Source organism: Drosophila virilis, chromosome 3, assembly GCF_030788295.1.
Source record: "Drosophila virilis strain 15010-1051.87 chromosome 3, Dvir_AGI_RSII-ME, whole genome shotgun sequence".
NCBI lineage: Eukaryota > Metazoa > Arthropoda > Insecta > Diptera > Drosophilidae > Drosophila > Drosophila virilis.
This window is the reverse complement of record NC_091545.1, coordinates 22786888-22797500: the sequence shown is the minus strand read 5'-3', so window position 1 is coordinate 22797500 and position 10613 is coordinate 22786888. Positions and strand designations below refer to the sequence as shown.

At 40.6% G+C, this 10613-nt stretch overlaps 1 protein-coding gene across 18 annotated transcripts in view; it reads left to right on the top strand.

Moving 5' to 3' along the window:
- Pdp1 (PAR-domain protein 1) overlaps positions 1–10613 on the top strand; it is a 70135-nt gene that overhangs the window by 50710 nt on the left and 8812 nt on the right. For 2 of the 18 annotated variants that reach the window (XM_070208315.1, XM_070208314.1), the window contains exon 1: positions 4631–5819. The exons of 13 other annotated variants lie outside the window; for them this stretch is intronic. In XM_070208315.1, the coding sequence (XP_070064416.1) occupies positions 4763–5819 (1057 nt within the window). In that variant the 5' untranslated portion in view covers positions 4631–4762. Of the gene's footprint in view, positions 1–2343; positions 3894–4614; positions 5820–10613 lie in introns of those variants that run through there. 3 more of the 18 variants (XM_070208317.1, XM_070208313.1, XM_070208316.1) reach the window with 3 other exon arrangements.

The window sequence follows — 10613 nt, the reverse complement described above, 5'->3', positions numbered from 1 at the left end:
TAATAAATGCATTTTAATAATCTATATTATCTTGTATTTGTAGAAATCATTATTTATATATAAGTCTGACTTAAGATCAAGTCGTATTTTTTCGGGAAAGAACAGTTTCTATTATTTCTCTACACATTCTTTATTTGTATAAAAAGCTGACTTAAGAACTGATCATATGATTGTTCTCGGGTAAGAACTTCTAGAGCTCTTTTGGTTTAAAATCATTTAAAGATTTCACTTTAGAGCACATCTATAAGAATACTTTCCGGAAAGAACTGTATATATTTTGCACACGCTCTAAAGTTTCTTATATTTCTTTGCCTTTGATTTATTTTATATTTCGAATTGACTTAAGATATGTTTAAATGAATACCTGAGAGAAAGAGAAACCTTGAAGCTAGTACTTTACATAAAATTGACTCGCATAATATTTGTAGATGATGATGATCTAAACTCTTCTAAAGGAAAACAAAATTGAGCTTCGGAAAGAAACAGACTAACATGCTAATAAGCATAAATTCGAATTATATCTATGTAACTATATGCGACTTAAGTTTAGATCATGTGAATTTCTTTGGTCTATAAATATTAAGCATGTTTTAAGATCTCCTCTGTTAAATCTGGCGAAAAGTGAAAAGCTTAGAAAACTTTGAAGCTCAAACATGCATAGATAGATACGCAGATGTAAACGTAAATGAACTTAGCTCATCCGATGACAGGGTCACATACAAACATATATGGGCCGGCACACCTTTAGCTTTCATCCCAATAGCGCGCATCTCGCTCTCCCTCTCTGCTGCTCTCCCCCTCTGCCACCCTCCCACTCTCCCGCAAAGGCATTAAACATTTATGTGAGTGGGCAGTTGCCATAAACTTTGTTCAAATTTTCACATTCGAGCGGCCCACACTCATCAGCGGCAAACTACATCCGCGACTTGCACCCTTGGCCAACCCTCTGGACGGCATTTCAGTGTCAGATTTGCATAAGTGTGCAGCTTCCTCTCGCACCGCACCATCCCCTGCATTTATTTTGTTTTTTTCGTTTTCTCGCACCCAAACACGAACGAAAAACGAAAGAAGAAGAGAAGCTTGGCACAATCGCATTGCAATACGATGCGATCTGCTACGATACAATCTGATACGATACGATACGATACGATACGATACGATACGATACGATACGATACGGTTCTGGTTTCGGTTTCAGTTTTTTGTTTTTTTGTTTTTTTTTTTTTTTAGCTCGAGTGAAATTTGTTCAAGTTTATTGCAAACAATCGAATTTATTTTATTCGCTGCGTCGCTTAAATTTAATTTATATTTTGTTGTTGGTTGTCGTCTCTGCTGTTTTAATACCCTGTTCGCACAGACAAATGGGGTATATTGGTTGGTTCCTGCGAAAGACGCACAAAAACTACAGTTGACGAAACGCAGTTGAGAAGAGCCACAGTTTCAGAGTCACAGTCGAGAAGAGCCACAGTTGCAGAGTAACTAAATCGTTTTCTCTTTTTTGAGCAACAGTTTTAGATTCACTTCCAGCGTTTTAGAAGCATTGCCTAAGAACAAAATTTCAGAGAAGCTTAATCCTTTGACACAGTTTTAAACCATTTCTTAAGCGTACAGTTTTAGAGCCACAAATGAAATACTTTTGAATTCAGTTCTAGAGTCTTTAAGCCACTAATTAAGTTAGCATAAAACAGAAGTTTTAGATTCAATTCGAAAGAGACAGTTTTAGAGGCATAGCAAAAGAATCAAATAGCAAAAAAGCTCATTTGAAGTCGGTAAAAGTAGGGAAGGCTTTAGAGTAACTGCTTAAAAGTACAGTTTGAAAGTCACTTATGAAATAGGCACAAAGCAGAAGAACCAACATATTTTGCAGCTGCAATTCGACAGGCTACAGGGTATTGCCCTGTCGTGCAAACCGAACCGAACATTTTGTTTGCAGTGAAAATTGCAAAAAATTGTCTTTTTAAGGCATTCAGTTGATCTGCTAACTGCTACTGCTATAGCTGTAGTTGTTGTTGTTGTTGTTGTAGTTGTTGTTGTTGTAGTTGTTGTTGTTGCTACTGTGTGGGCTGTTAGGGAGAAAACAGTGCAGCTGAGGCGAATGGCAATGCGCCATGGGGTGGCCCACTGTCAATGCCAATGGCACAAAAATGGGGAAATGGGTTTTGGCTGTGGAAATGGCAATGGGAGCGGCTGCTTTTCAGTCGCCGTGGGTGGTCAATGTGTGTGTGTGTGTGTTTGTGTGTGTGTGTTGTGAAATTACCCCATAATAATCATTTGCTTAGATTTTTGTTATTGACACCATTTATTTTATTAATTTTAAACATTTTTTTATTGCTCTCATTGCAGGTAAGCATCGCATTGCGCCGCATGGCTTGTGTGTTTTATGTCGGTTTTGCGCTATCAGTTGGGTCCCAAACGTGACTAAGGACTGCATTTAGCCAAAGCTCGTTTAACCGTTGCGCATTTTGTAGAGTGTGTTTGCGTGTTTCTGGTAAGCTTGTTATCATTGCACATTGTTGTACTTAATGGTCGCGGCGAGGCGCAACTCGAAAGCGCACTCAAAAAAGCTTTTACAGCGAAGTCACTCAAACTGAACGCTGCTCGCAGCGCAGCTGACGTCGACTTTGCGTTGTGTTAGTCTGTCCGTGTGTGTGTGTGTGTGTGTGTGTGGGAAAATCTAAAACAAGCATCGCTTCCGCATGCAGCGACAGCGACAGCGACAGCGCAGCTCATGCGAAGCGTAGCGACAGCTACACAAGCTTTGGCGCAGGCTGCGCGAAAGAAAGTAAACAGTGGAATGCGCAAAAAACGCTGAAAATGTGAAAGAGCCGCAATATTGAGTGCTGCTGAGCGAGAGCGCCAGTATGGCCGTGCGAGAGAGCGAGTGAGAGCAGTTGACGCAGCCGTCGGTTGTTGTGACTGCGACGGCGACGGCGACGGCGACGGCGACTGCGACTGTCGCTGCTCTTAATGCTGTCGGTTTCAAGTTTGGCTTTGACGCTGGCTGCGCAGTCGCCGTTAACTTTTGGCTTTGGCTTTGGCGCTTGCTGCGTGGGGCTTTCGTTGTTGTTGTATTTGTTGGCTTTTTGTTGTTGTTGTTTTTTTTTTTTTTTTGGAGCCGATCTGGGCTGCGTTGCAAGAGGCGCACAGCGCGCGCGTTCACTCAGCGTTTGCAGTCCGGCGGCACCGGTTCGGTTCACGGCTTCACACAGCACAGCAGAAAAAGCGGCCCACGAGAGCGAGTCCCAAGTCCCCCCCAAAAAAAAAAAAAATAAAAGAGCCCCTTCCGACCCCCGCCGTCTAAAATAAAGCAACAACAACAACCAATAACGGCGCGTGTCAACGTCTGCGTCTGCGACTGCTTTCGAATTCGTGCGAACTTGTGAACTTTCGTTTTCGGCAAAGGCAACGGCAACGGCAACGGCAACTGCGAGCCAAAAGGATTGGATGTATATCAAATAAAAATGTATAAATACATATGTATAGGAAATGCCAAGGAAATCTAGTGAAAATTCAAACTATGCCTTGTTGTGCAGTGTTTAATTATTAAAAAAAAAAAATAAAAATGATCTAAAAAGAAGAACTGCGAGGCAAATCAAATTTATATTTAACTTAGTTAAATATGCCAACGCTGTGATACAAAGTGCATGCAAATGAAACAAAATAAATAAGAAATTCCACAAAAAACAAAAAAAAACCTGCTCCTTAGTTGAGAAAGAAAGAAGAAGATACTAGCTGTAGATAAACCAACAAGAAATTAAAAACAAAAACATTGGGCAACAACACAAGCAAATACATATGTAATAAAATATAAAAATAATAATACAAAAAAAAAATATATATAAAGAAAATCAAATTCACAGCGACAATTCAAACAACTCATAAAATAGCAAAAAGCGCATAGCAACATTTGTTATTGTTGTTGCTGCTTATTCAAGGTCAAACTTTTCTCATTCAAACGGCGGCGGCGACGGCGACGGCGACGGCGACGTCGCGAGAACCCCTTTAAACGGCAGCCAAAGCCCAGTCGCAGCGCCAATAAGTACGCGAAATAGTTGACAACAACAGCAACAGCAGCACACATAATAATAATAGAAAGAAAAAAAGGCAGCGCGCAAATAAAATAAAAATAAAAGTCAAAGAAGAGACAAAAACTAGACAAACAAAACAGCAACAACAACAACAGCCAGCCGAAGGCAGCGCAGCCGGCAGAAGCCTCTACAATTGCGAGTGCACAAAAGCAAATTGAGCAAACTTTTGCTCTTGCTTGTTGTTGTTTCGTTCTCTGCTGCGCTCAGAACTTTGTGTAAGCTCTCGCAAAGCTGCGCTTGCTGTGACAGTTTCTGTTGCTGTTATTGTTGCTGTTGCTGCTGTTGGGCGCAGTTAGAACGCACGCGCGGGCGTGTGCGGCGGCTGAGAAAAGCGCGCGTGCGATAAAAAGCTTTGTTATTGTTTTTTTTGTTTTTTTATAATTTATGTTTATTTTATTTTTTTTTTTTTATATATATAAGTAGTACCAAGCGTGTGCGCTCAGAAATTTAGTTCCAATTACAATTTTCAACATTTGTATTTATATATATATATTTTTTTTGTTGCCCTGCAATCAAACAACCCAAAGACAGCGCAGCAGCAGCGTCGCAGCAGCTGCAATGTTGCAACGCGCACGTAATTAGCTTAAAATTAAAACAAACTAAAAACCGAACAAGAAGTGAGGCAAACAAAACATTTGATACGTTAAGCTGGCAACATTTTGTGCGCCTCAGCAATGAGAATGGACTATCAAATGCCGCCGCCAGCTTTGGCACTGCAACAACAACAACAACAACAACAGCAACAGCAGCAGCAACAGCAGCAACATCAACAGCAGCAGCAGCAGCAACAACAAACACACAATGCGCTGCAGCATCAACAGAATCAGCTGCAATTGCTGCAGAGTGTGCAACAGCAGCAACATCAGCAACAGCAACAGCAGCAGCAACAAATGCTTGGCAATATGTCGCAAGCGGCGACGTTGCCGCCACTGAGCAGCCTGCCGCTGCAGGTGGTGCACAATTTGCCACACCTGCTGGCAGGCAATGGCAACAACAACAGCAACAACAGCAGCAACAACAACAACAGCAATCCGAATCTCAATGGCAACAATGTGTCCTGCAACAACAACAGTCAGCCTGGCAACAATTTGCTGCGCAGCAGCATGCAACATCAGCAGTTGCTCAACAATCTGAGCAACACCAACAACAACAACAACAACAACAATGGGAATGGAAATGGCAACACAGCCGCTGGCAACACATCGCTTGTGGCCAACGGCGCCTTGCCGCCGCCCACGCAGCTGTTGCAACATCATTTGCAACATTTGGCACATGTGAATGTCAATGCGGCGGCCGCTGTTGTTGCCGTGGCCGCCAACAATCTCAGCAACAATCTGCAACATGCCAATGGCGCTGGCGGCAACAACAACAATAACACTATACTCAACCACAATAATCTCAACATTATCATCAATAACCACACCTCCAACAACAACAACAACAATCCAGCAACACCAAATGCAAATCTGACAACAGCCACGCCCACTGTCAACACGGCGGCAGCTGTGGCACAGCAGCAACAGGCGCACGAGAACAGTTTGGTCAATAGTCTGGTGGGCGTTATCAACGGCAGCAGCAACAACAACACCACCAACAATAACAACAACAACAGTAGCAACAACAACAACAACAACAGCAGCAACAACAACAACAACAATGGCGACGACAACAATCGCTGGACACAATTTCAGGTGCAACAATTGTGGAAGCAACATGCAAATTACTTGAATGGTATGGATTCATCTTTTTTTAAATGCCACAAGCCAGCAGAAGTTGTTTAACCAACATGTTGCAGTTGTAAGAACTGCTTTGATTAGGCACAAAGTTCTAGCAACATTTAGGAATACTCAAACATGCGAATAGCGCATCTTAGTTTGGCAACATGCTGCGAATGAAATGTTGACAAATTAACTGCAACTTGTGTATATTTATTTTGAGTTCTTGTTCTTGTTCTAATGTCTTGTGTCTTCTATCAATATGTAGACAAGAACTCGCTGCACGTCTTGTTACCAACTACAACAGCAACATGCTGCCATGTTGCAGATGTGAGGCTGCTGTTTGTAGCCAAAAGTTGTGAAATACTTTTTAAGAGCTTAAGAGCTACTTTTTCTGCAATATAAAGAAAGCATGATGATTGGGAGCTATATCTATAGCTACAAGCGCAACATGTTGCCTGAGAAGCATATAGCATATAGCATATATGTTGCTGCTATAATAATCTCAGCCAACAAGTTGCTCAAGACAGCTTGGGATTCTAGCTGTAGCCACAAGTCTTGAAATACTTTTTCGCACCACCTCTTTCTCTTTGAAATAAAGTTGTCTAGCTGCTAAAGACCACCAGCAGCTTGTTGCTAAAGTCTCTCAAATTTGCTTTGTCAACATGCTGCAAATGTGGAAGAACAGAAGTAGCTCGTTATAAGTTTTCTTTTTAGAATTTGCGAAACACTTCTTGGTATATATAGAAAATGTGTATGTGCATGTTGCTCTTGTCTCTTGAGTTTTATATTAGACACATTTATGTAAAATAGATGTTTGTCAGCTTGAGCAAAGCGTAAGCTTTTCACCAACCAGGCTCTTGTAATTCCCAAGCAGTTAAAACCGTTTGCTTGTTGGCAAAGCGACATGTATTTGGCTTAGTTGTTGGCCTTGTCAGCTCTGGCACTTCTGGCCACATTCTGTCACAAATTGATAGCACGCTCGACTAATTAACGGCCGCTAATGACCCTGATTAGGTAGGTGTCAAAGTCAGCTTATATCGATTGGCGCCGTCTGAAATTGGCGAGTTTTTCCTTTTCTAATTCTGCGTATGACGTGCAACAGACGCCGCAACGCAACGCTCTATGGGTTCATTGCGGCATTTTCTTTCTATTTGTTGTTTTATTTTGTTTTTGTTTTTGTTTTTTTTTTGCCAGCATTTTCCATTTCCCATTTCCGCATGGCGGCTGCTGGTGGGTGCTGCTGACAGAAGAGTCTCAACTTTCAACTAAACCTTTTGACATCCGCCGACTTTGACTCTGCTCTGGCCAAACGCTCGCAATCGCAGTCACAATCACTTTTGCTTTCAGTTTTCAGTTTTTGACTCGAAGGGCCACCGAGCTGGCAACTTGTTGGCCCGCGACATTTTCAGACAACTTTCGTTTCGGTCGGGTTGAAATGCCCAAAAAAAAAACGCCAACTTTTGTTTTATTTAGTTTCGAACAAAGCCGCGACTCGAGTCTTGAGTCCAGCTGCGGCCTTTTGTTATCACAGCTTTTATCTGACTTTATGGCCGAGATAAAAGCCCGGTTTTTACGGCCTAGCCGCAAATACAAAAAGCAAACTGAAAAAAACAATCGCACAAAAGGGCAATTTTTGTGTGTGTTTTTTTTTGCCAAAGTCCACTCCCAACTCCCTCCCTGTCTCATTGCCCCCTCTCCTCGTGTGACATTGCCGCATAATTAATAAGTGTCCAGCAACAACAACATTCATTTGACTTTGTTTTATTTTTATTTTTGTTTTTTTGGCTGCCCAAAATGCGTTTTTACTTTCATTGAGCGACGCCGACGTCAGCTGCTCTGCCCCTGCCCCTCGCTCCCCCCCCCCCCCCCCTCCCTCGCTCCGTTGCCGGCTCCGCAACATCACAAAAATGAACTTTCACTTTTTTCGGCAGTTTTTTAAATTCATTTCTTTCGTCTTCGTTTTTTTTTTTTTTTTTGAATAATTTTTTCTGGCATTTTATTTAATTTTGTTTTTGTATTTTTTTATTTTTTGTCATTTTCCATTTTTTTAGTTTTGGCCTTTGGCTGTTGGCAACGAGATTTGTGTAGCTGTTGCTTCTGCTTTTGGGAAACATCATTTGATTCATACCAAAAATGCACAATTTTATTTTCGAAAGTTTTGTTTAGAAATTTAATGGGTGTATTTTATTCTTCTGCGTTGCGAAATATTTCAAATGATTAGAAATTTCTGTCTTGCGAAATAATTTTGTGATTTGGAATTTAAAGGGATTTTTATTTACCTGTCGAAATTATTTTAATTATTTATTTATAATTTTATATCTTTTGCAATATTTGAAATGCATTTTTTTCGTCTTGCCAAGTATTTTAAATGAATTAATTGAAGCAATGAGAAATTTTATAAAAATGTTTTCTTTTTTGTCAAATTATTTAAATTATTTTTTTTTGTCTTGTTAAATAATCTAAAAGATTAGAAATTGAATGCAAAATTTTGTTATCTTGCGAAATTCGAATTATTAATTTAAATATTTAAAGTTTATTCAAATGCAATTTTTTTTAAAGCCTTGTGAAATAATTTAAGCTGCTGAAAACTTGTAGATATTTTATCTATTTGCTTAGTTTAAGCTTTTCTTGCCAGACCCTGTCTTATAGTGGGGCATTATGTTTATTATTATTTTATTCGTATTCTGATTTCGTACTGAACCTGCGAGTTGTTGAGCTAATCTACAGCTGTGTAATGTGCGATTCATGAATTGAACCATTTTGCTGGTCAAGTACACGTTCGGCTCGTGTCGTGTGTCTTCTTCTGCTTCTAGAATTTAGCACTTTTTGCTGATTAACAGAGTTGCCGTGAGAGAGTGTAAAATTTGAGCACAATAATCGCTCGACGCTCGACGGCAACTTCCTTGCGTGCTGTTGGCCACAAAACGCGTTTATCCAACAAAATTTGAATTGCATTTCGCGCATGTGCCGCAGACATGACAAATTGGCTAATTGGCTTTTGTTGGCGCAGTCGACGTCGTCACACACTCACCCAGATACACTGAACGTACTGCCAAAATGCAACGTATTACAGTTACGTTCAATCAAAAGGCAACCAGCCCGAGTCCGAGCTCGAGCCAAAACACGAGCTACCCGTCTTGCTAACTGCACTGATTGCCGCCGCCGCCGCCTGCAATTGCTGTTGCTGTTGTCCCGGGGGCAGCAGCAGCAGCAGCAGCAACTGTTGTTGCGCAATCGTGCAAGAAACGTGCAAAATGCGGCATCGTTTAGTGTTCAGGTGAGAAACAACGAATGTTCGTTTGGAAAATATCAGTGAAAGTGACGGCCCGAAGCGACAGACCGAATGCCCAAACGCACCACGCGGCGTATGAGCAATCTTTTTTTTGTTTATTTTTTCTTCTTTTTTTTAATTGTTACCATTTCACACGTCGTCGCTCCTGTTCCGTCCGTTGCGTCTGTCTCTTTGTAGCTGCCAAAAAAAAAAACCAGAAGCGCTTTTCAGTTGATTTTTTACACACTTTTGTGTTGATTGAATATCTTGTTTTTTTTTTTTTTTGATTACGTTTTACAGCCACGCCCCGCGCCTGCGTGCCCCGCATATTTGTAGCCAATTTTTGAAGTTGTATTTGGGTTTCGGTGTCTGCTGGCTTTTTTTTCCCCCTCTGTCTTTTATTTACTGTTTTATGGGGCTGTAATTTTATAGCGCTCGCGATATGCCAGGCTATGATTATCATTATAGTCTGCTTCCTTATTTTGGCTAATTAACTGCACGACGCCGGCGGCTTTCTTTCACTCAACAGCAACAACAAATTGCGGCTAATGTTGGGGGTAGACATAAAATAGAGAAAGAGAGCGAGAGGCAGGTATTCATCTAACCCTCTCTCTCTCTCTCTCTCGCTCTTTCGCTTTGTCTATCCGTGTCTCCAGCAAATATGTTACAAATCGTGTCCTCAATGCGATGGGCGTGGCGTGAACATTATTTTCACTTTCGCTCTGTAACAGTTTCACAGTTTTCCAGTTTTGCAATTAAACTATTGCAACATCGCTGTCATATTCGCTGTTTAATGTTTTTAAAGCCAATTAGCCATCAGGTGAAGCATTTCGTGTTAATGAATCAATGCAGTTAGTTAAAAACTATTCTTCAACTAAAGTTATCTACAACAAATGTGTTGAAAAGAAGAGAAGTAAGAGTAAATGAGACCTTAATAGACGGAATGAATGAAAACTAGCGAAAGGGAGAGAGAGTAAGAAAAAGAAGGAGCACAGAAATGTAATTCCATACTGTTAAATAACATCGACGCTCTATGCGATTCTCAACAGCAGAATGAAAAGCAACGTAAGAGGGAGACAGGAATACAGGAATACTCTTGCTATTTGAGGTTCTGCAAATTACATAGAAGAAAAAATGAAATCTACGCGGTATCACAACTTCAAAATAAATTCAAAAATATTACAAAAGAAAGCGAATGCTAATCGAAATGCCGTTAGGAAAATTAAACTAGCCAAGCAAGAGTTTGGCAAAAAAAAAATAAAAAAAACCAGCGCAATTAAAAGTTAACCAAAGAGACAAATTTTATGGTGCCAAGTGCCCAGAGGCGAGCATAGGCTGCCCGAGCTTTAGTTTGGGCCATGACAAAAGCGCTTTTTATGCTAACAAGCCCGGAAATCAAATGTGGCCAACACATTTTCCCACACATAATTAATTTTGTGCATAGCGAAAAAAACAAAAGAGGGTAAAATAAAACAGAAATTAAACATAAAAGTGCTACATCAAAAAAAAAAAAAAAAACGCGCTATGCAAATGAGC